This window comes from Haliotis cracherodii, unplaced genomic scaffold (genome assembly GCF_022045235.1).
Source record: "Haliotis cracherodii isolate W230 unplaced genomic scaffold, xgHalCrac1.p SCAF_15, whole genome shotgun sequence".
Lineage (NCBI taxonomy): Eukaryota > Metazoa > Mollusca > Gastropoda > Lepetellida > Haliotidae > Haliotis > Haliotis cracherodii.
The window spans coordinates 4730609-4757261 of record NW_027266270.1 but is presented as its reverse complement, the minus strand read 5'-3'; the positions used below and the strand labels follow the sequence as shown (position 1 = coordinate 4757261).

The 26653-nt window shown below is 40.8% G+C and overlaps 1 protein-coding gene across 1 annotated transcript; it reads left to right on the top strand.

Annotated features, from left to right (window-relative positions):
• Positions 1 to 475: 475 nt before the first annotated feature.
• On the top strand, positions 476 to 10953 carry LOC139461736 (uncharacterized). The gene is made up of 5 exons (XM_071243194.1): positions 476 to 520; positions 2154 to 2306; positions 6187 to 6265; positions 10151 to 10338; positions 10609 to 10953. Exons 2-4 carry the CDS (start codon positions 2163 to 2165, stop codon positions 10294 to 10296), a joined length of 369 nt encoding a protein of 122 aa, XP_071099295.1. The 5' UTR covers positions 476 to 520; positions 2154 to 2162; the 3' UTR covers positions 10297 to 10338; positions 10609 to 10953.
• The last annotated feature ends 15700 nt before the right edge of the window (positions 10954 to 26653 follow it).

Sequence of the window (26653 nt, the reverse complement as noted above, 5' to 3'; positions counted from 1 at the left end):
TATCAACCTTGAAGGCACCCGTTCCCTTCGGAGGCTTCGTATGAACTGAAGGGGCCTGACCTACACCTCGGTTTCCTAACGTGCCGCCTCGCGCTGGTCTCGCGTCAGCTGGCTCTCGCGAGATATGAAGCGTGTCGCCAGCGTGCCCATTCACAGCCTGCCTATGAATGGAGAAAGTAGTTCTCAACACAAAATTTCCCACGCATGAATACATGAAACTCGACAAATGTCACCAACCTAACTTTTCAAAATTATTTAAAAACTTAAACCTATAACAACCTATATTTGCACAACATATGAGTTCATTGTGGACGCTGAAGTTAATCCAAGTTGATGACTACCCTTGTTCATTATCAAACAAAATGTATTATCGATTTACTTCATGGGACTATTTCGTTTCGGCGGAGTGTGTGTAAACCGGGCAGGTATAAAGGTGCCGATCGTGTTGTCAATTATTTATAAGGACTGTCAGTAGTCGAAGAGATTTTACGGTATCAGTGGAACGGATCCATCTCTTAAGGTAAGGACTGCATTTGATTCGGATCAATAGGGGGTGCTTGGTCCTTGGTTTAGCCTGCTTTTGTATGTAATTAGAGGCATTTTATACGTTGTTTATGTATGAATGCAAATGGTATCGTTGTTGCTGTGTCATATATGACACTTCCATGTCATTAAGCGATAATTATTTGCACTTATTATTCAATCAGCTTACTTGTCTACATTGTGTGGAATCATATTGATAAACGACCAGAGCTGTTATCAGTGTACAGTCTCTGTGAACATTAATTATTCGTTTTTTGTCTTATGTAATTCTGATATCACTATAGGTGATGCCTTTTTCACCCTGGCTATTTGACATTAGATAGCAGAGTATCGATGATTAACAAAACAAGGCAGGGAGTTTAGAGAATATATAAAATCACATCCTTTCTCAGATGCATTTGTTTATTTGCTTGGAAACTCCAAAACAGCATTTGGTGATGGTTGCAAAAAGGCACAACGTGATGTCTTGAGAGCACAAACACCTTTACAATGAAGTGGCGTCAAGCGTTTCTTTCTGCAATAAGTTGCCACAAACATTTCCAGTCAACTCATCTACCACCAAACCCGCCTTCACAGTACATCACCCAATGTCACTTAGTCACTGGGACAAGGCGATAATTTCCGTCTATCGCTTTTTAACCTTTTCAAAGGTAGCCCCCTTTCACATATACCTCCCATTCAATGGGCCTTAGTCATCGACTGTCAGATCGAGCGCGATATAGACAAGCTTCTGTGCACTCTGTGTGGCTTGTCTGGGGGCAGAAACAGGACCGTGCGTTAGTAAAAGAACGATGTACAAATACTGTGAACTTTGTATGGGCCTTGTCACTGATATTCTTGAACTGTCTCCCCTATTGTGTTATCATTGTCGACAATCGACCTTCTCTCTCAATTGCTAGAGTCCTCGGTTTGTACATATGTGAATATATGGATGATGGATGGATCAAATACGAGACTTGGGGACTTGTTCAGATTACTTGCCACAAAGAGACGACGTTTAGAGACTGCTTTGGATGACTTTGAAACTTGGCGGCCGTTTGCTCAACAGCCTTCTCAAGTCAGTGATATGTGGGCTGACAATGAAATGACTCCTTTTCAAACATATGTAGAGTGTACTTGGGAATGCATACAATATTACTGTTTTCGGCCTCGAGAAGGAACAGAAAGAACATGCGACAGATATCAAAGGCACGTAAGAGATCTGTTCTAGTCAACTTTAACGGGATAAAAGATACAACTATTAAGAGATGATTCACTTCCACGTTACACGTAAACACTATTAATTATTTTCAATTTTGTTGTTTCCCTTTGAGTATCTAAAAAAATCCCTTTTAATCACATCTGAACTTTTGCAGAATTTCTGTCTACTATCAATCAGCCCAAATAGCCCATTTATTGTCATAACCATGCTCTTTGAAAGAAATAATATTTTATATCGACAGCCTTCTGTTCTTATTGAATCTGAGTTTACCGAAATATGTTCCGTATCCAGTTTTCCCATGGCGAATAATGCAGACTATGGGAAGGCGCAGAAGTCGAACCAGCGCCACCTAGCGGCAGTGGGAACCGCACAGCTCTGTCCTGTTTAATGAGTAAATTGTCTTTCACAGATCCCAGAAATGAAGGCGATTTCCCACGGCTCAAACAGCTGCCAGTATGCAAGGAGGTGTGTGCGGCGGTACAGACGGTGGCAGAGGAATAAGGCTTATACAAGACTGAGAGCAATGGTGCCGTCTGTAGCAGAGCAGCAGAAAGTATCAAAGGTACTTAAAATTATGATGAAATAACATATAACATGAATTTGCGAGTTTATAAAAAAAGGTGGATCTGTGTGTTTGTTTTGTTTGTTTGTTGTTTAACGCCTCACTCAGCAATATTTCAGCCATATGACGGCGGTCTGTAAATAATCGAATCTGGACCAGACAATCCAGTGATTGATATCATGGGCACCGATCTACGCATTTGGATATGCGAGATCGACATTAAGGTATTTCAGTACTGCTCATAATACAGAAATGGTTAATATGCCGATTAATATGTTTGCGGTTTTTTTTGTATTACGTTGAAATTGTGTACCGTAGGCTCTCTGAGATTTGTCACAGTATGACTGCTCGTCACCAGGCGTGATGAAGAAAACTAAATTGATAATAACGGTCATAGTTGTACTAAAACTGGATGACGTCGGCCCACGTGTAGTGAGGGAGTGTGCTGGTACCTGATTGTCTGGACTGTTCGGGGCGGTCGTGTAGCCTAGTGGGTAAAGCGTTCGCTCGTCACGCCGAGGACCCGGGTTCGATTCCCGACATAGGTACAATGTGGAGCCCATTTCTGGTGTCTCCCGCCGTGATACTGCTGCAATATTGCTAAAAGCGGCGTAAAACCATACTCACTCACTCACTGGACTGTTCAGGGTGCCGTTGTACAACGTGATCTTAGCGCTAAGGTGATCGCAACTCCCGTACCTTATCATTGACGTAAGACAGTCGAAGCGCTGAGGTTGTTTTTGTACAATGGCACCCAATATGTTTCCGGCATGCGGTGACACTGGACATTGTTCAGCTGTATTTTGACCTGAAGGAAAGCCTACTGAGACCATGGTTGCGGAGGGGTGGTCTAGTGGTTAAAGCGTTCGCTCGTCACGCAGAAGACCCAGGTTCGATTCTTCACGTGGACACAATGTGTGAGCCATTCCTGGCGTCTCCCGCCGTCATATGCCTGGAATATTGTTAAATCGGCGTAAGACTCACTCAATCACTCCAGTATTCACAAAGGATTGGTTTGGTCATGACGTACGAAAGAGTCTTGCTCGAGGGTCAAGATGGTTCGCGAAATTTATTGTGGACAGATGTTCATGCTATTGCAGTAAAGGAGATTAAACCCTTGCAGTGTATAGAGGATGAAGAGAAATGGGCTTTAAAATCGCTTTCAAGATCATTGCTCTGAAGATTAGAGCGACGTGCATGTGTGTGTGTGTGTGTGTGTGTGTGTGTGTACGAACACAGCCGTTCATACCGAGCATCACGTAGGGTAACAACAAGTACCATCTTCTGAAGCAGCGTGTGTAAGAAGGAAGGATTGGTAGATGAAGTATTTCTATCACAATTAAGTGGGGAATACAGCAGATGACAACATTTACGGAGCAGATGACAGGACGAATTATAACCGACTCACATGGTTTAAATTATTGGTTGTAAAATAAAAATTAATGAGGAAATCCTGATTTATTAAAACCTGAGAAGAGTCCTGAAGATATTAGAGTGAAGGATAGCAGGCGGTGAGCTGACATGTGTTGATTGGGGATTATTGATGAAATCTGCGCATGCTCCACAACGTCACTCATGAAATTACATACGGGTCACCTGAAGAGGGTATTTTCTGAGCGTGTTATAGTCCCTAATCATCACAATTAAATGGTCAGTTTTCAAAATAGCTGAGAAGTGACTTGCTCATTTCTGCCCCTATCCCCTATCCCATCTAGTCGAGATTGTGTTAACAAATGATAGTCGTTTTTAATATATGCAGTTCTAATCCAGTCATGTGTCAGTGCGAGTCAGTTGGGGCGAACCAAAATAAGTCGGGGCGATATTTCCAATACGAGATGAAGGTGCTGACATTTGTCTTCTTAATCAAACGAAATGTCGTCTGCTGCGCGGTGTCAATGCGCGTGACAGCTAAGAAGACAATCAGTGCGTCTTGGCGCCCCCTGGCGGAGGGTTTGTCAAGCCAACACAAAACAATGAATGAAACCATGCGCATGCTGCGTTTGTGACGTCTCCTTGGGGTGGCCTTCGTGAAATTACGAAGTTAATTATGACCGGCTTTGTACCCCGACTGGGTCCGGCGACTCAACTTCACCGATATGATGACGCCCTGTGAGGTTCACTCTGTGGACGAGGTTTTGACAAATCAATGCGTCTGTGAACGAACCATCTGATCCGAGTCCAATATCCGCTCCTACTCTTCTGGTAAACTGCGACAAAAGATAAAACTGATTAAATAAATAATGTCCTGATTATATGTTTTACAGGCTCACGTTACAAAACCAGGCCTTAGCGCTAAACATTCTTAGTTGCCGGACAAATGTGCCCAATAGTTAAACGAAACTCCCCCAGCTGCTGCTTATTAGGGCTCAATCATTATTTCCTGGTCCTGTCCCAGAAGAGCTTAAGGGCAATGTCCGACCTGTAAAGATATCATCTGCTGTATTGGAGGATATAGGTGATCAGTATGTTTATCGTTGGGAATTATGTCAGCGGGATTCCGCGAAGTAACGTCTGGTACTGTCAACACATTGACACCGGTTGACAAGTTTATTGGTGTTTGGGGGCGGTATAATTACTCATATAGCTGACAGCCGTAGATTACATTTCTCATTCTGTTATAATGAAAATATGGTTTTCTGATCACAAACCTCACGCATAAGGAAATTGTTACGGCTTCGTTATTATGCGAGACATTTCAGTAGAACTGCACCGCGTTTTTTTTGTCACCGTCATTTTGTTGATAATTGACATGTCCTTCTCAATAAATAAAAAAAACACCGGAGAAGGCATAATGAACTTTAAGGACACAGAAATTCCATTCATTTTCTCTCAATCGTTCTGATCCAGCCAATTAATCAACGTTTCACTTAAACACCATGGATGATCATCCTCCGTTATCCAGGGCAATATATGAGCAGGTCCATTTATAGAATTGTATACTTTACCGTGCATGATTGAGGGCGATTTGGAACAGAATAGACATTAAATACACTGCTTTTGTGTGCTACAATTATCATAACACATTGATGAGCTTCGATTTGGCGTTATAAGATGGAATAGGCGCGACAAATGCCTAGTAAGTTTTATTTGATAAAAAACAAAATCGGTTCCTCTGCGAATTTAAACTGCATCATGTATATCCACCCAGCAGGTGAGTGAGTATAGTTTTACGCCGCCTTTAGCAATATTCCAGCAATATCACGGCGGGGGACACCAGCAATGGGCTTCACACAGTGTACCCATGTGGGAAATCGAGCCGGGCCTTCGGTGTAATGAGAGAACGCTTTAACCACTCGGCTACCCCACCGACCCTCATAAGCATGAACAATTTAGAAAGCTCAGATAAATCGGTGACTTTCTACTTTCAAAAAACGTCTATTGGACGGCATGTATTTAGTTCCATAAGAATGAGTGAGTGAGAAAAGTATGGTTTTACGCCGCTTTTAGTAACATTCGAGCACTATCACGATGGAGGACACCAGAAATGGGCTTCACACATTGTACTCATGTCATTAATCGAACCCGGGTCTTTGGCGTGACGAGCGAAAGCTTTAACCACTAGGCTAGTCCTGATTATCGGGCGGTGGGGTAACCCAGTGGTTAAAGCGTTCGCTCGTCACGCAGACGACCCAGGTTCGATTCCCCACATGGGTACAATATATGAAGCCCATTTCTGGTGTCCCCCGCCGTGATATTGCTGGAATATTGCTAAAAGCGGCGTAAGCCTCACTCACTCACTGTGTGCTTATCTCTAAATGCGACCACAAATTGACCAAGTGTTCCCACTCCAGCGTGCACCTTATAAACTGGCCCTTGATGGGCATTTAATAAGTTTTAATAATGAAGTTTTATGATGTCTCACAGTGTTTCTCTTTTCCAGGTGACGATCGTGGAAGAAGCTGTTAAATACATCGACGTTCTCCACGAACGATTCATGAAGAGATTTGGCGATTCTGAAGGTAATTTGGGTTTTTGTCATGTCTATTATTGGTTATTTGACAGACAGGTATATGTATTGACATATATTATTCATATAAAAAAAATAAAATATTTTTTATTGGAGAGTCAAATAACTGCCATGATTGGAATTCTCACAGTTCAGTGAGTGAGTGAGTATGGTTTTACGCCGCTTTTAGCAATATTTCAGCAATATAACGGCGGGGGACACCAGAAATGGGCTTCACACATTGTACACATGTCGGGAATTGAACCCGGGTCTTCGGCGTGACGAGCGAACGCTTTAACCACAGGGCTACCCGACCGCCCCTGCTTTATAAGTAGTGTTGTATGTCAGAAAAACCGTTTTTAACGTCATGTCAGATTGTGACCTTTTATTATCCCGGGTAAGCTAAAGTCGACATAAGAAACAGGTTCGCCATCGTATACCTGCGCTGTAGGCATAAAATTCCCCCATATTGTTTGATATTAAAGCAAGGTTCAATTGCAATTCTTAGTCAGGTGTGAGTGAAAACATGATACAGGTGTGTTTTTCATGCCTATATCAGCATAAAACAGTCTACCTGGACACTGTTAACGCCCACCCTAATCCCCAACACCCCCACCCCCCGCGTGGGAAGAATCGTCTTCCCTCTGGTCCCTCAACCAGGGGTGGGGTTTAATGCCATTTAAAAAGCGCAATCATCAGCTGAATTGAACATCGGTCATAAAACTGTCTACATTAGTCACCCAAGGAACATGTTTTGACCGTAAAGAATCGCATACCATCGGGACGATTCGCTCGGTGGATCTTTTGTTATGGGGAGAGAAAAGGGCCAACCGAACGCTGAAGTCGACGGGAAAGGCTCGCGACAGCAGATGGTTATGCGCCTAAAACCGTGGACTGAGATTCGTTCCCACGCTGCTCCCACCAAGCGTGGCACCTGTGCGGACGCTCAGGTAGACGAGACCTTGATTACTCAGCTAGTGTCTCACATGGGGAACCTGTACCAAGGGGGGTGGGGGGTGCGCCTCGAGACATCTGGCTCGTGCATAAGAAGCTATACCTACTGCGTATACCACAAAAGTTCCCTCAATGTCGTGTATGGTAGCTGTAAGTTGAAATGTAAGAAAATTGAGAAGATACATGATTAAAATTGCAAATATGAGAACATATGGACAAAATTGTATTTTTAACGCCATCATGTCGTGGTGTGTCATTACTCCGGTTGTCAATCTGGTGTCAGATTTAGCTGTATAAGTCACTAAGATATTTTAAAAAATTGTTAAGTAACGCTCAATACATATTTAAAAAGTGAATCTTTCAGAAAGCCGCGAACAGGTAAAAAACAAACATCTGAGAAGACGAGCTTCTATTCATAGATATTCAAATATCAAATATAAAAATACAAACAGGAAAATGTCTTTTGCAAATTCGCGTCGTATATGATGTATGTAGAGACGAATAATACTGACAGGTAATCGGAATATACAAATAATTATTCTTAGAAAAGATACGCAAGTTGCACTGACTATACTTGGTATGTACAACAGTCTACTTAATTCCACGCTATACAGATTGTATTACACACTTCATAGCTCGGACTCAATGCGTAATATGTGTTCACACAAAATCTTTCATTTGGGTGGTCCGACGTACTCGTCTTTACGCATGCGTGGACGGGTGGCGGTTGTTCGACTTCAGCTGAATAATTAGTTTCCAATTTATCACACTTTTATAAACAATAGCTTTAACGTGTTTTTTCTTTGCAATACTACTTGTTACTGACTTAGAGTTGACAAACAGCATAACTGAAGTGATTGTAGCCGGTTTTAGGTTACATGTGTGTGTGTACAATAGAACAACGCGCGGCAGATTCACAGGTTCCACGGGGAGTTGAAAGGCATGTTCTTTGTTTGAATTTAACGGATTTTTTCCATTTTGAAACATTAACATGTCAGAGGCATTATACTTTCTCATAATTTATTTTAGCAGAACACATATGTGAAATATACGCTTATCTTTCAATGCGCATTTCTAAGCTAGGGGTCACTAAGAACATTATTGGGAAGGTCCTCGTTAAGCCTAGGGGTGGATAATAACGATATCCACACTAATCTGACTCTGAAACTCTCTTTATGTCGAGATTATGTTACCGTGTGGTGTTCTGCAATGAAATCTTCAGGCAAGGAAATTGTGTCATATAGACAAACACAAGACAACAACTCACTACAGCATATAATATTATTGATACCAGGAGCTTCTGAAAGGTGTTGAATTAATAACTCGAGTCCAGAGCCGGCCTTGAAATTATTCTCTGCGTGAGATTCCATGTTGGGAATTTAACAGACGGGTGATTTTATTATGAAATCGAAAACCAAATTCATCCCTATAACATACCGATTCAAAAGATAGAATTACAAAATTCTTCTCATATCTTACACAAAAAGTCTTAATTACATTATTCAAGGTCGAAGTATGATTATAATAAGAACGAGATGAAGTTATTGAATTATTGTCGGCTGTTAACCACACCGGGTAAACTAACGCGCTCGTGCCGGGGCCCGAGTAGGCCGTGATCGTACTCCGGGCATCACGCCAGGCCTCAGACGACCCCAGCGGTATATCTTAAGTACCCGGATCAAAGAATATGTAATGCGGTTATAAGAATGTATCAATGCGCCGTGACCTGTCACACCAGGCAGCTCTTTATACTTCCGAGGTGTGGAAGATGGCGGTGCGACAAAAGAAGTAGATAGGTGATTCACGATGAGATCAAAAGAGTACGAATAGGATGGGGGGTGGGGTGTATGTAGGGGATCTAGAGAGTGGGAGAAGAATGGAGTGAAGGAGGGGGATACGAACTCACTGACCTAGGCGATCGTCGTTTTAAAATGTCCGCCGGCTAAAAAAGTGATGTCTTCAGTGGGTGTTAATTTGGTACATGGTCAGTGGTTGTTCGTTCATAATCTGATGGCGACCTTCGCCTTTCTTGGTTTAATTTATGTCCGTATGAAAAGATTGTCAGTTGTATAACTTAAATTATTCTAGTTTATTATTCCAACCAGTCCCTCGAAAGAAGCGTGGGTAGCGGGGGGTGTCCAATGTCATATATTCATTCTTCCTTTAAGTCCCCGAAAATGTCTCAAATAGGTCGAAGTATAAATATGATAAATGTAATTAAAATGGTTTAGATTAATTTGTGTTTAAATATGGAATATAAGTGATAAAACATAACGATAATACTTAAACAATTCTCATTATAGTTTGAAAACTAAATTCATGAAAAAAAAACCCCAAAAACGTTTTTGTCTTGTTATTCTTATTCCTGAATATGTTAACTTTATATACTTACCACTACGAGCGCACCAACATGTGGGTGGTCAGTTCACCCCGAGGTGATGGAGGGTAACCCGGCTTACCCTGTATAATTGACCATTAAGACCATTCCCACCTCACCCAGTGCGTCATGTGACCGTCTCACGTGACAAACTACCACGTGAGGTCCAGTCACCATGGTGCAGAAAACAGTTTATGAGTATTTAGCGTGTACCCACGTTCACGGGTTTCAGGTGCCACAATAATGCACCAAGGTGCGCGCGCAGCCACCACTAATGACTCTTTTGCATGACGAATAAAATTCTCCAATATTTAAGCATTAGCGAGTAAGGGAAACGACAAGAATATCTTCAAAGGGTAAACGCTATTGATCTCAATTTGTAAAGCAAACCATTGGCGCAGACAATTTGCATTAAATACAGTCGTTGATACGAATGATAATTAACATTAATAATAACATGTTAACGAAATTTCTCTTTTTTAAATGTAACGAATTATTCTGAAACACTATTACAAATAGTTTGAGTCCAAAGTTTTCTTTTGTTAAAGTTCTTTGTTTTGTTTTCAGACATGGAGCACATCAAACAGATGATTGTGACTTTAATGGCTCAGAAAGCAGGAGAGGACTCGACGCAGGACCAGCCGCATTACGCACTTCCGGTTCAGACACCTGCACCCAAGGATGTACTTCCGGTTGACAAGCGAGCACAATAAGACAGGACATGCATTATTTCGAGGAACAAAGCTCATCTCGTGGTTAGTCGAAATTATTTCTATCATTTAGATTCGGTATTATTTCTCATAATTACCCAGTCTTTGTGTGTTCTGACAGTGTTGCAATATTATATAGTCACAACCGCAGATGTTCTTGTCATTAATAACGCAACGTCTGTTAAATCGAAATTAATCGTGAAGATAATGTTATCAAAAGAAGACCCAAAGTTCGACCGCAAATTTAATTAAGACATCTTTTGATGCTTGTGTAATGAAAAAATCTTCATAGCTCATTGTTCTCTATCATTTCAGATTTGCTCGATCGTGTCAGGAGACGAACCAAAGACGAGTCTTATCATACTGTGCCATAATAAAGGTCGATCATCACCCGCGGACTGCCAATTTGAAGATTCGTTTGGGTGTTTATGGCCTTACTTCTAGAACTGACAATACGTTGCTTGAATGACAAGGGCGTTAATTTTGACACGTGTGATCCGAAAGAGTGCAATATAAGAACCGAAAGAACCGGATCGTGCCAAGGGCAGATAACTGAAGTGGACAATGCCTAACACGACCAGGAACAGCTTTACAGCTTTTGTGATTAGGCTTTCTACCGCATTATTGTGATATTGTAAATAGCAAGATTTTATACCACGATTGTACATGTTTAAATATTTATGATACCTTGATAATAAAAGCGTAAATAACAGCTGTGTTATTTATATTTTAATTTTGTTATTTTACGCCGCAACCAGCAGTTTTCCAGCCATAGGAAGGCGGCCTCATAAGAATCCAGACTGTCCCAGACTTTCAATGGTTGATATTATGAGCAACGATCCACGCCGTGCGGATACGAAGAACACTCAATTAACCATGTTACAAAGTTGGACCACCCGATCCCTTAAGTCGCCTCTTACTTCAAGCATGGGTTCATGGGGTCCTAATGTGTGAAGGCTATTTCTGGTGTCCCTCGCCGTGATATTGCTGGAATATTGCTAAAAGCGGCGTAAAACCACACTCACTCACTCACTCATGGGGACCTATTTTAACCCGGAATCTCCACGGGGTCATTTTGCAGATATGCACTTCACGTGTTTAGCACTGGGACAAAAACAAACAGTCTGCTTTTGGAAAAAAAGTAACATATCTGAAAAAATAAATGAATGATACAAAATTAAAGCAACAAAACCCTTTCCTTTTCATAAGAACTCTCTGCTAAAAGGAACGTTCCGAAAACAGAGCCAAATATTTTAATCTCAGTTTGCACCTGTTTCTCTCTAAATGAAAAAGAACCAGTAACACCCTCCATTCCCCATCTCTTTCATTTACAGCAAATTACGGTTATAATGAACTCAAATGGACCACTAATTTTGATTCGTTATAACCGCAGTTCGTTATAAGCATATGTAAGTATATATACAGCATAATGACGGGACCAAAACAGTTCGTTACATCCATTAGTTCGTTATAAGCGTGTTCGTTATAAACGTAGTATATGAACACAAGTTTATCAACAAACATCTGAGTGTCGAATACAAATGACTTTTTAGCGGTAACAGATTACGTTTACATAGCTGTTAAATCTGATCTGAGCCCTCCCACATAATGTATATTATGAAACCTGATACAGTATGGGTGTTGATCCTCGTTATACACGAGCTATACTATAAAACGGACACTTCCGACTGATAAGGGTATATTATGACGTATCCACACCCTCCTAGCGGGTAGCTGGTGTGTATATAACTCGGGAGACACTATTTGCTCCTCCGTCAATGATTTATGTCACATGCCGGAAACAGTCCCAGCACGTAACTTGTTAGATAGGGTCGTGACGTACTTAGGGGTCAGATACAGGCGGTGATAAGGCCCGTTACATGACGACCGGTCTGGATGTAGGATGGTAATAAATCTAGACATACATTGTCTCCATGTGAATGTGTATCTTGGATGTAAACTACGTTTATAACAAACATGCTTATAATGAACTGACGGCTATTACGAGCTGTTTTTGGTCCCGCCATTTTATATACTGTACATATGCTCATAACTGCATACGGTTATAATGAACTAAATTAGTGGTTCCTTTCAGTTCGTTATAATCGTAATTTAATGTGAGTTTGTGTCATGTTTGTGACAAATAAGGCCTGTTTGTATCATGGTGAAACAGGTTCTCTAGAGATTGATTATTAAAAGTAAAGTTTAATAAAGGGATCGTGCACAATATAGACTCGATGAACTGAGGGAGTCACTATTGGAAAGTAAGACATATTAAGGCCGGGGATACTCTGAATAATATTGAGCCAGTAGTGTGAACCAATCACATTTTCCGGTGTGTTAGGAAATGGCATCTTTCATCGAATGTTTCTTAAAGAAACGTAAAAATTAATCTGTAGAAATCTATACTCCCATAGGCTACATCATATAAACTCAGTTTGACCCTTGCTTACGACGAGAGGACCGATTCTGTTGTATATTTCATTTCATCCTTTAATCTCTACATGATCTAAATCTTGATATAAAAGATTACCCATATTCAGAAACTTCAAGGAAAAGTTGTACGGTAATATAAAGATGAATTCGAGACTGGCATCATGTGACACGACGTGAGAATGGCTGTCGTTGTGCACACACATTCATCACCTTTGATAACATTGTGTGTGTACATTCATTCCAGTAAAAGCTATGAACCAAAAACACCTCCTTGTCGCACACAGATTCCCCCGTAAAGCCGAGAGGGTAGAAAATGTAATTTCTTCTCATTCAAAAGGGTGTTATTGGATTATAGAGAAATTACATTGACATGAACAGACCAGGAGTGGATTTTAGGGCGATTGACTATCAGTGCCGCCTGGAGCTTAATATCAGTTTACAGCCTCTGTGAATAACCTCAGTAGACGGGATTTGTAATAGCAGGTCAGTTACGTTATGATAAACGCTCTCTGCTCTTGTATAACATTGGGCTTAGTAGCCTGAAGAAGGCAATTGATGATACGCCTTTTATTCTCTAAAGTGTCCCATGAAACGGCTATGAGGGATAAGTACCTCTAAGTTTAAGAAAAGGTCTGGTGAGAAAGTTCGGTTTTTATCCATTATGAGTTTAATGGCTTTCTTAGATATTTCTACGCTACATTTGTGATACGGGTAATTTGTTGTGTTATATGTCGACGGTTTGGGGGCATAAAGAGTTTTATTGCTTCAACGTTACCGCTTCTTCGTTCAAAACATCATGGTTTGGGGCAGATAAGATGAGTTTTTACTTCAGACGATTATTATGTTTAGGCAACTTCAAATGTTTTAATGGTTTGGTGTGTCATGTGTGTGTCTTTACGTCAATTCAAAGTTTCTGTTCATAAAAAGTAATATAATGATATTGTCAAAGCTGATATATAAAAAAAACGTCTATTGGACGGCATGTATTTAGTTCCATAAGAATGAGAGTGAGTGAGTGAGAAAAGTATGGTTTTACGCCGCTTTTAGCAACATTCGAGCAATATCACGACGGAGGACACCAGAAATGGCTTCACACATTGTACCCATGTCAGGAATCGAACCTGGGATTTCGGTGTAATGAGCGAACGCTTTAACCACTCGGCTACCCCACCGACCCTCATAAGCATGAACAATTAAGAAAGCTCAGATAAATCGGCGGCTTTCTCCTTGTATATGGAACATATGTTGATTCATCGACCAGCATGGACTTGAGGAGTCACCATTTTATTACAACACTTTAATCATGTATCAAAATGCAACAATAAAATAAATTTAAAACATTGTTCAGAGAAAAGAGAATGCACGCTTTAGGAGCAAACCAGGGACGAGAAAAATGTATATACCTGGGACTGTTTATATATAACTTTACGGGGCGGTCGGGTAGCCTAGTGGTTAAAGCGTTACCTCGTCACGCCGAAGACCCGGGTTCGATTCCCGACATGGGTACAATGTGTGAAGCCCATTTCTGGTGTCCCCCGTCGTGATATTGCTAGAATATTGCTAAAAGCGGCGTAAACCCATACTCACTCACTCACTATATATAACTTTAAAGATTCCTATAAAAAAGCGGGACTACTTCCAGTGCAGGGCAAACACTGTTCTGCGTCTTCGCGACATTCAAGATTTAAGAGTCAAGATTCTCTCTAACATTAGATTATTTCAACATTGAGGTTGATCTCCGGACCAGTTAATCAATCCATGTATTACGTATATTATTGCAGATAATCTTGTGGCCGGGAATTATACGTAACCCAGAGGTTTCAAATGTGACATTATTTGGCTTCAAAAACGCAATAAAACTCGCAAGACAGAAAAAATAATGTTTATCAACATTACAACTACAAACGTTATCTAAAGCACCAACCGTTTCTTTGTGGACTCTGATGATTGCGAAAATAAAGGTCTCTTTGTAATAAAGCAACGTCACGAAATACTGGATAGTATCATATACCCCAGATAGTTAGCAGAAGGAAGGGCCGGTAGGGTAGCCCAGCGGTGAAAGCGTTTGCTCGTCGAAGCCCGGGCTATGGTGTCTCCTCGCCGTTTTGTATGCTGGAATATTGCGGCGTAACTACTTTTTTCAAGAAGATTTGACTTTTGATCTCATTTTTCAACTTTTCCCGACTAATGAAATTGTGACTCGTGGATTGACCTCGTAATCTGTCTCAGTAACCTATGACTTTCCCAGACACTGGTACTTAACTATATACAAGTGAGTGAGTTGTGTTTAACGCCGCTTTTAACACTATTCCAGTTATATTACGGCATGTCAGCTTAATGTGAGAGGAAAGCCTGAAGTGATGCAGGTCTCAGACGTTTACCACTTCGGCAAAACCCACGAGCACGGGTATGGCGCTGACAAACCTAGAAACATAATCGAAACGGGATTCGAACCCACAATCATAGGTTTCTGGCCTGCCCAAGGGACGCAACTCTGCACAATTGCGGCGCCTTAGACGAAGGGGCCACCCGTGTCTATATAGAAGTAAAATGAAGTAGTATGTTTAAGGGATGTATCAAAATGCATTACTAATTGTGTTTTTATGTTATCTACCAACGAGGGTTAAATAATATTAATATTTTGCGAAATTATAATGCAACTTAAATACTGTTTGTTTGCCATTTTACAACAAAAGAAGAACCGATGAACGTTACTCTACTGACCTCCGCTCCCAACAACATATTTTACAGGAAACATGACACCCGTATATCCACGCTATACGCGATGTTCAAAAGATAAAACATCAAAACACGTAAGGGGCCTCAAAAAAGATTTTTTGGTGAAAATTTCTGTGAAGAAATTAGTGAGCATTTCCTAAACCTCTGACAACAAAGACACCATTGATACTCCCCAAAAAGCGATAATATCATTTGACGCAAGTAAAACCAAGCTAGGGTTGATGCAAGGTTGTTTTCTGTTCCCGTCTTCATTCAAGCTTCAATATCTAGCCATATATCACCGTTGTATACCTTGTATCGTCTATCACAGCGCCCGAAAACTGGTATCTATGTGGACATAAACCCTTGCATCTACATAATGACTATGAGAGTGAGGGGATATAGAACACACACGGTATTGTCAAGATGAGCTCACAAACGGCACGTAATGGTGTTTAGAGTGTCACTCAAGAAAGGTTCCTAGGCCATTCATGGAAGGCCATAGCACATAAGGCGTTGTTTAATAAAACGTGCTGGGGCTAGCCCCACAGGCGATGATGATGAGTATTTGAGGGTCTTGTACAAGGATAGGGTTCCATGTAGTGCTGTGTGTCCACAGCTATAGCAGGCGTGTGAGGACGAGGGGAATATACATTGTGATTATATGGGCTATGAAAGTGCTGATGAGGTCAGGGAAATACGCTCAAGTAGGACCAGGCACCCTTAAACAGTATTCATTGCTTGTTATGCTTCAGGTTTTGCATTGACAGAACCTCTTGAGAATGTAATAGAATCACCCGATGAAGGGCTGGGGCAAGGTCCAGGTGTGTTTATGGTAGTAAAGCGTTAACATTCAGACATTTACAGCAGAGACATGGGTCATCTATCGGCGTTAAAGTTGGTAAGTCGAAGAGACGTATGACACATGGATTTCTGTATTCTTTGGACTCCCAGGTTACCCTTCACTAAATGAATGAGACAAATCTAGCAATGCTATATCCAGATATAGAACATCGAGAGGAAAAGATACTTCAGGTGGTGCAGACTACAGAATGGACCAATAGCGATTGCATCACAAATTAATTACAGTGAACCTGTTTTATTTTGATTTTGTCTTTTTATGTTGGCCTGGTGTCTTCTTCTTCCTCTTTTTCTCCTCCTTTCATCCTCCTTCTTCACCCCTCCTCTCCTCCTTTCATCCTCCTTATCTCCTCCTTTTTCGTCTCCCATTTTCTCTCCCCTTCTTTTCTCTTCCCTTTCTTCTCCTTCCCTCCTACCCCATTTTCTCCTCTTTTCTCCCCCTCTTCTTCGTAAACGATAACATAAGGATTGGGATTTATTGTTAAATATATCATCAGATGTAATGCATACGTCTTCATCAACTGATCATGATCCATATGATCATCTTCTATCTATCTTTCTTGTTGGGAAGACGGCAAATGCAGAGAAATCAAGGGTATCAGAGACCCCGAGAAGGACTTCACTACAAAGAAGGAACGAAACTTGACACCGTGGTCCATCACCAACAATGTGTCGAGTTTAAATTCTTCAAGTGTATCAACGTGTTCAATTCAAACAGAGCTTTTATATAACCTTTCCACTGTCAAATTCCACAGACCGATGCCAAAGCAGACGACATTGACTGAGAAGCAGACGACATTGTCTTCATCAGCAGCCGACCCGAGCTGGACAGACACGCAGAGAAGCCCGATACGGAAGGGGCCAATTTGCAGTAACCTTTTCAACGAGATTTGTTTGGTTTCATTGTGGGCCGTCCATGAAGATGCTTTTAGCAGTATTTGTTTCCCGTGATGTTCTCATTACCGCTTGGCCCGGGGCAGTGACCATCATGTCACTGTGACTTCACCGGACAATGTCCGAACGTCTAAATCCACCATTGTTTGATCCCGGGTATTGATTCAATAGTGCGTCTGGTTTCAAGTCATGTCCATGCGTTTTGTAATTGTCCTGTTTATTAGCGGACAAAATGTCCGACATATGGTTCTTTTGTCCGGACTGTCCGGTATCTTGCTTGACCAGATGGTCCGTGATGATCCTATAGGAGGAAAGGGGAGTCCAAAGGCAGTAATTTTAGACTGATTTCGCCTGTTTGTGTGGGACCGGCCAAGTGATTACCGCCAAATTAACCTGGGTTTATTGGTCCAGGCCTTCCTTCTCCTTGTATCCTCTTTCAATTCTGATGCTCTATCTGCTGCTATTGTCCCATTTCAAGTTGACTTTGTAATAGGGAATTCCTCACTAAGACAGTTACCCCCCTTGGGTCTATCTTAGATAAAGTCGACATTGTCTTTTATACAAAGCTTAAACTAGGATACATATATTTAAAAAAGATTATTTCTCAGCTAATATTAAATACCCTTTGGGTAAAAGATACAATTACGCTTTAGTATTATGCATCATTTGAAGAACTAATAATTGCCAAATCAAGACCCCATGAAACAGACACAATAAACGTTTGGACACTTTTGTTTGATTGTCTTTTAGTTTTAAATATTATAAACTGTTAAGAAATTATAGATACATTGAATATTAAAGGCGTTTGGGAGTCTTGCCAGCGTTTTAAATATAATACGTCAACGTCTCGATTATCTGCCGAAACAGATTCCATTGGGGGATGAAAATTATGTGAATGAATCTAAGAACATCCGTGATGACACCAGGTGATCGTGAAGGTAGTTCACCACTGACATCAATAGGCACATAAGTATTTGATCTGATAATCAAAAGGCACATAAGTATTTGATCTGATAATCGCTACGTCAACCGCGCCAAGTTTGGCCGACAGTCATTTACCTCCAACAACTTTGACGCCTTGAAGCTATAGAACTCAAATTAAGACAAAACAAATTATTGAGGCATCAATTCATTATGCAGAATTTTTCTATTTCCCTGTTTATTTCTCATTTTTATCAGTAACCTGGGGACCGCGCCATTCGTGACCAACTCGTGTTATTTCGTGTTTGCAATTTAAAGTACATCGGGACGTGCGAAATTATACAGTATGATTGAACACATTTAACTGTGTCTTTGGTATATTTTTAGATGCAAGACATATGTGAATTCAAAAATTATTCCTGAGGGATTCTTTGACGAAGAACTTGAAATCATACGCACATTCTGATTGGTTTGTCGTATTTTCGCACATAACATTCATCGATAGGGGACGAGTCTTCTTGCAGGTTACGGAAAGAGGCGAGTGGTGACGAATGGGGGCCGCGCATTTGATATTCTGGGTTGTGGGGTGGGATGAATATATCGAAAAACAAATTTTCCTAGGAATACGTGCTTCAAAATAAAATAATCTTGCATCAATTTGGGCTTTCCTTTCATCTCCAGCTGACACGTCGTGATATTACTGAAATACTGTTCGACGTTTAGACTCACTCACTCACTCACTTCATGGAGCGTAGTGTCAGCGGGGTTTTATTTTATTTATTAGTGGTTTGTAAATATATTTGTGACGGGGCTTATCAAGCTATTTTACTAGGAATATATCTGGTGATAGTGTATCACGCGATTAAAGCAGTCCTTTAGTTTTCCGACACACGGCAGTATCTTTCGCAATAGGTGGAGATTTGCTTCCAACCAGATTAGCTATTTTAGCGTACCAGACTACCGCCACAGAGGGTTATACGGGTCGACGACGTCACTACACGAGCTCCCTAAAACCTAATCACAAAGCAGGGATGTGAGTGTGACCTCTTTAGAGCAGCTGAAGATTACCCCTGTTAGGATAGCAGTTAGAGGATCGTCTTCAAACAATTATAACATCGTGACGAGCATCTCTCCAAAAACACCCAACCCGTAAACGATGGAACCGGCTGCGTTAATTATAGACCCGCTGCTCGAAGCACCGGTCTAAATCAGACCTGGTTAGCGGGCCCTTTGACCAATTGGACAACCCTGATGGCCTCCACATTGTGCCCATATTGTGAAGTGATTGTCCAGTTTGACAGAGGCGGGTGTGGTTTGTAATCTTCAGGCTTGAAGGACAAAATTGGTAGCTTTTGATTAGCTTCGTCCATTGAAGTAGCACGGCCATTGTGATATAATACATTTTGTTCCACTCGTGGGCATTGGAGATGAACATCAAAGTGAACGCGATGTTCTAGATTGAAAAGGTGAAAATCTGTTCAGCACACAGGTGCGCCCTCTCTTGATGGAGTGTGAAGTCACATTAAGTCATAAAACATTATCTTGGTGCTGGTAAACTACAAATCAAAGTCACGTTTGTCACTGCCCCCTTCGGGATTCCGGATCAGAAAAGGTCCCCAATATCCATGCCGAAGGAGAAGGAGTAGGAGAAGAAAAAGAAGGAGGAGAAGAAGAAAAAGAAGGAGGAGAAGAAAAAGTAGGAGGAGAAGAATGATCGGGTGGCACAAGGAAGAGCGGAATCGTTGTTGGTGTGTCTGGTCAAGACAAACTGCCGTGATATACCTCATACCACATTCTCTTACAGTGTTGTTGGGGTTATAGGGCAAAGGTCAATTTCACGTTAATCTTATTACAACATATACCACATTCTGATATAAACTGACGGGAAAGAGAAAGTATATGTATGATGGTGGCAAAAATGAAACAAACAAGAAATTGTTGTTCGATGTTGACGAATGTTGATACGGATATCATAAAGTTTTGGACCTAAAGTTTGCAGCGTTTCGGCGATTGGTTACATTTTGATAAAGTTTGTACTTTTTGGGTCAAATCCAATATTCAGGTGTATACGGCAGTTTATGTGTCACATGATACCATGAAAGGTGTAACTGGACGACGCAAGCATGGACCTATCATAACCTTATCATCAGTCAGATTAAGATTAATTTGAATTATATTTAAGCATTGTCTGTTTTGCGGAATGCTGATACTTTCTAATAAGGTTGTCGGTTGGTCATGCAATGGTCGTGGGTTCGAATCCCAGATTGTTCTTGATCATGAGTCTTAGTCAGCGTGGTGTATATAATTTTCATACATTGGAGCGCTTTGAGTATGTTTTGATGACCATTTCACTTGCCTTTGCATGTGTTTGTAACAGGTTCCACCGATTGGGGAGGATACGCTCACCTTTTCCCGAACAGCTGGTATCATCACTATTTGATAATGATTCATAAATACATGCTCATGATATAGTCGGAATCGTACAAACGATTTCTTATGAATACGGAAAGGGTTTTGTCGCTTCTATTGCCTTAAGGACTATAGCGCATCACAAATATCCATTATTATTATCATTTACAGATTAAAATCAATAAATGCAGCAAAGAGAGTTTGGGAGATCCTGGTACAGTCAGGCGGGTTAGGCTTATCGTCAGCTCAGGGCCCTTGTCCCATCTAGACGCAGCCCAGACAGCGAGTGGGACTTCTCCCAGGAAGCGCTACCTAGTCAAACCCACTGAGAACGTTTCGGAGAATGTGAAGACTCTGCAGCCTTCTGCATTACCCAGATTGTCAGAAGGGCTGTATTCCTGGGTACTTCATCAGATTGGGAAGTACCAAACCTAAGGCACCGAGAACAATGGAGAGTCGGACAACTTGGTGACATTTCGAAAGCGAGGTCCGCATATATGGCATGTGTTCCTAAATCTTGACAATCACATAAGTGTCAAAAGTGACAGAAAATTCAATGATATATATGGTCAGAGTAGGTCATAAGGCTGTATACGGGCCTATTCTAAAGAATATTATATTTATCATTTTCCATTACGCCCTCTACATATTCCGAGTCGTACCATGGATGGACTTCTGTTCTGTGTCATGTCACTTAAGATACTGTGTTTGTGCCAAAGCTGGGCATCCACTGACAATGTGTTGGACAGTCAACTTTAATTCATTGCATTATCTACATTTCATATTAACATTGTGATGCAAAATCACACATTAACGTTTTCGAGTGGGAAGTGACTGGTCCTAAACAGCAAACAGAAAGCCTTCTGTTTCACTTATCATACCAGCCGACTTATTCCAAGCGAAGGACTCAACAGGGTTGCTGACACTTTCAACACACTGTACATAATCTCGATGCAGTGGTCGTTCAGATAGGGTTTGGGCCGATTTGATATGGCACTTCGCTTGGTTGACACTCATTTCTTCTTCTTCTTCTTCTTCTTCTTCTTTAGAGACAGGATATTGTTTCCGCTGTGGCTTCAAAACATGATATCTTTGTCTGAAAGTTGGAGTCGAAAAAAACTATAATATAATTCTGGACATCCAATATGTCAAAAAGATGTGAAGAGTTCCGGTTATATTCTGGAGCATTCTTTTTCAAACAAATCCTCCCAACACAACATATCAATTGTTAGTTCCTTGTTGGCCATTCAAATTGGATCCCGGTGGATGCGTGATGTAATGCCCATGCATTGTACAGACATTGAAACGCTTCACCCTACCTCGCCATGTTAGCATATAACGCAGGCTAAGCAGCTCAAGGGTTAACGTGCTCGCTTGTAAACATACAAGACAGACACCCAGTGCATTATATCTACCTATACAGATCCCCCCCCAGAAGACGACAATAATGACGGTTTAGACGGTTGCGGGCAGTACAGAAATCCTGATGTGTGGGAAGACCAAACAAACTTTACTTCTAGAACGCGGTCCGTCTGCGAGTTATAGTTTTAGGTAAACCAAGATGGGTACCGCAGACATTTAGCTTTTATCATTATGTATGTTCATGTTCTCATTACGAATTTGTATGTTATCATGATTAAAAATGTATTTTTATTTTTCAAACCGTATTACTAAATGGTAGGTTTATTTTTGGTTTTGGTTTAACGGTATATTTCATTATTTTTCTTCAGGGATCGGTATTTGGCCAGTTAACTGATCATCATAAGAAAGTGTTCACATTGCTATTACGGATTTGGATAAGTCTGTTTGTTTGTTTGTCGGTATGTTTGTCAACACCGCATTCAGCAATAATCCAGCTGTATGACACGGTCGTCTGTAATAATCGAGTCTTGACCAGACAATTCAGTGATTGACATCATGAGCATGGATCTACGCAACTAGGATACGAAGTCCCGATCTCGTTAGTCGCCACTTACGACAAACGGGGTTGCTGGAGACCGATTCTAACCCTAATCAACACTGGTAGATTTGGATCAGTAAGCATCCGTTTTTTCCGGTTCTATAAACTTTTACTTAACACTATATGTGTTAAATTGCCTGTATATAAACGTATGTAAAGTAAATGTTTTATGTGTTTGCGTGTTATTTACATAGAGTGTATAAAGCCGTATGCAACCCGTGAAATATTTTCGGTAGTAAATGTGTGACTGTTTCAACACTGTTTTGTATAAAGAAAGACACCACCAGGAAGGTAGAAGGGCTATCAACTTGATTGGATGAAAGTTTTCGTGTGAACACGTATTTTTTTAGAATTGATTTATCATAAACGTGTGCGTATTATTGCCAAATGTTTACATGAAAAATTTTACATAGACGACAGATTTGTACATTAACAAAGGATACTCAAGGACCTCTAAACATACCTTTGTTGCGTGTTTTTTTAGGTGAACATTTGCATGTGTTTGTGACGGCTGCCATCGGTGGGGCAGGATACGCTCACCTTCTCGCAAACACCTGGTATCATCACTATTTAATAGTGATTCATGAACACATGCTCATGATGTAGTCGGAATCGCACAATCGACTCTGCTTATGGCAGATAATTCTTCTTAATCGGAGAGGGTTCTGTTCTATTTACAAATGTACCCTCGCACATGCGTCCACATGACAAATTAACACATATATTTGTGTAACTGGGTGTATGCGAAAGAGATGACGGAATCCACACTGCTGGGTACATTGTGGGTGAACACATCTCGGTTCAACGAGTGATATCCTGCAAATGTTAATGCAGTGACGTAATACATACGTTGACTCCCATTGACTCCCATTGACTCCTTAGAGCGGTAGAGAGACGTAGAAATCAATTCGTTTAAATGTAAAACTATTCACACGTTATAAATACGAACAGGTGCAAAACCAGTTTGAGAATTTATTACAAGGGCTTTTTATATTCAGTTTTGAGAAAATATTTTGCGGATTAAATACATTAGGTTCTCAGACCATGTACAATATAGACAATATATATGTACTGTCGAGGTGTGCGCCTCTCGTGAACTTTGCGATGGTCAGATGTAGATAGGGACACATCTACTTTACCTCAATTGTCCTCGTCACTTGGCATTCCCGAAAGTCAGTTGATGGATACACCCTTCAAACTCCAATTTCTATACTTATATGCTACCTATATAAATCAGCGGTCACAGCTGCCGTGAGAAGAGTATTCCCGGACAGACAGCACTGGACCGTGGTCATTAATGGTCATTAAGTGACCCCTGAGTGCCCCGTACAGAATTAGAGCCCAGAGTGATACATATTCTCCCAATGAAGCCTGGAGATGGATCGTTAACCGTGTTTCGGTATATAACGATGTCCCGTACAGCAGTGTTGACTATGTAGAATGGGCAGTTAAAACATTCATTGGTCCGAAAACCAACTGACACCAACACAAATCATGCTGACAGTGTTCATGATGCTTACAAACAGGGAAGATGATAGACAAAACCGCATATTTTCAAACAAAAAGGAGTAAACTATCTGTTAGCTGTATCATAGATAAATGTGTTACTTTTTGTTACTTTTTCAACTGTTACATATAGGTTTAAACGTCTTTCATTTTATCAAATAATTCGGGGTGTTAAAATTAAAATTAAGACCGACATGAATATAAATACAAAGGTTGCCAGTCGTTGTAACCATACATAACCCGGTATAAAACCAACTACATCCAGTCTCTTGTTATTTGAACAAACTCAAACAGGGATCTCAGAAACTATAGCCTCCAAAACATAGCCGTAGATGCCATTGTGGACTTCAATATTGTTATCAAAATCGATTATCTGCTTAAAAGTCGCTTTATGAACCTTTTTTTCATTTAAGCGTCCGTGGGTTTCGCGCAGGGGGCGTAACAATGCCACATAATGCTACTGGCCTCCGAGAGACAACGTGATTGTCCACCGGTCTTTAATCAAGCAAACTAACTACAGTCTGCAACAAGACACTGCGCGTCTCTCCTCTCCAAGCTACCAAATCATATTCATCATTTTAAATAACGATCAACATTAATTTCTAAACGTCGCATCTCCTTGGGAACGGAAATGCTCTGTGATGCGATTTTATTGTTTCCATGGAAACGACCGTCTCGCTTTTTTCTGTGTTATTATTCGCATGAGTACGTGCTGACGCATTGAGCACGTGCAGCTAACAGCAAGCGTCGCTTCGATGATATGTGCTAATACAGGCGGAAGTGCAAAACAATGGCGCATGCGTGTTGCGCGCGCATTCTAACTCTACACTGTCAATTAAAAGCCCCATGATCAAAGACTTCTCTAACATCTGAGTTGAACTTCCGGTCATACATACGTCCCGCACTTAATAATCAGTCCGACATTGTCTCCATTAGCCAATCAGAACTCGTCTTTATAATGGCAATGCCATGTACTCAAATCATTATTGTGGCATAGAATAGGCCTCATTAAATCTGATTATCTCGTTAAAATGAAAAATAAATATTCGGCTATTAAGAAATATAATCTGTAATCACAGTTAATTCCGCCATGGTTTGATTATGAATAAAATCAATGTTAAAACGCGGGTTATGAATGCATGATTGAAAATATTTCGTTCATTTACAACGAACCAGGGCCTTCTTATAGAAAATGTCATTAAAAGCTTTTATGAACTTAGAGCTTACAACAGATCTTTCATGGTTATCTGAACGGAGTCACGTCTTTGATTCAGTCAAGTGACGTACTCTTAAAATGATTCAATAAATCGATTCAATATCACAGCTTCACTAGGCCACGGACGGGGGGGGGGGGGGGGGGCAGGGCACGTAAGTGCACTGTCAAATCGGTAACCAGACAAAATTGTATGTTGAACACTATTCCTTATCAAAAAAATGTAATTTTTAAAAGGTAGTTTTTACGGATTACGGCAGTTCTGTCCCAATGTACCAAAATACTTTTAATCGTATATCATATATACAATAACAATTGTACAAACACTATCTCAAGATATACCACTTAAAAACAGGCAGCTTAAGCCGATGTAACATATGGCAGTATAGAAATACAACAGGGTCATTTTATAGCCATGTAGGTCATTTTCAACCTGTCAGATCCACCCCCCTCTATCTCTGCCCCCGGCTCACAGCACAGTGTCTACATGAGGACTTTACAGACACATTAAGAAGACCGCAAAATAGACTTTGAGTTTCTCAAACAAACAAAGTGTCTCTTATCGTCACGCAAGCTGTTACAGCTGGGGGGATGCTTAGGCTGTGACTCATGGGCACAGGTGCATTGCTCACACCTGAACATATTAACCAGTATAACTACCCCTATCAACGGCTGATTTGAAAATGACAACTTCCCAAAAGAAACATACATTGTGAAAAATACGTTTTAAACAATTTCGCCCAAATCCAAATGTACTTTCAGGTGTTGTACAGTTAGACCGAGTCAATAGGACATGAGAGCGTGTCGGTTATAGGCTGGTGGGTGTTATATCCTGGGCCGGTTGGGGTGTATGTAACAATACATATTACCAGTAAAGGCGCGTTAAAATCAGTGATTGAATGCTTGGTGTTTGTTACTCAAGGTCTTCCCACGGCCCCAGTCACCTCTCCCTCGGTCCCTGCATCTGTTGCCATGCCCCCCCAAAACCCCTACCCAACACCCGCGCCATATGACATACGCGCCTATTTAATATGCACAGGATGAATCTTCAATGCAAACATTAAAATGACACGGTTTAGAAAGCGTATCCTCATTAGAAAATGGTTTCTTTAAACACACGTCCTCTCACGACGTAGAATTCAGGTGATACAAAATGCTAAATCATCAAATGTGATAGTGACATATGTAAAATCGAAATCTAGCAAACTATATTGTAAATTTTAAAATTAGACCTCAAACCACCAACAGTTAATAACGACGTCAAAACTGCTTGGACAGATTAATGATGAAATTCATCAAGAAACACGATAACGGACGTGAACATGTATGGATGGCATGCATAATGTAGCAAAACATGCAGATGAATAATTTTAATCACGTGTAATATATGTATTGATCAATACACAGTTGCAAAATATCCCCAACGAGTTTCGTGGCGAGTT

What these genes read in the sequence shown, in the direction of transcription:
- LOC139461736 (XM_071243194.1), top strand. Translation starts at nt 2,163, where the DNA reads ATGAAGGCGATTTCCCACGGCTCAAACAGCTGCCAGTATGCAAGGAGG. An exon ending in AGCAGCAGAAAGTATCAAAG is followed by an intron (nt 2,307 to 6,186) that starts GTACTTAAAATT and finishes TCTCTTTTCCAG; the next exon opens with GTGACGATCGTGGAAGAAGC. An exon ending in GAGATTTGGCGATTCTGAAG is followed by an intron (nt 6,266 to 10,150) that starts GTAATTTGGGTT and finishes TTTTGTTTTCAG; the next exon opens with ACATGGAGCACATCAAACAG.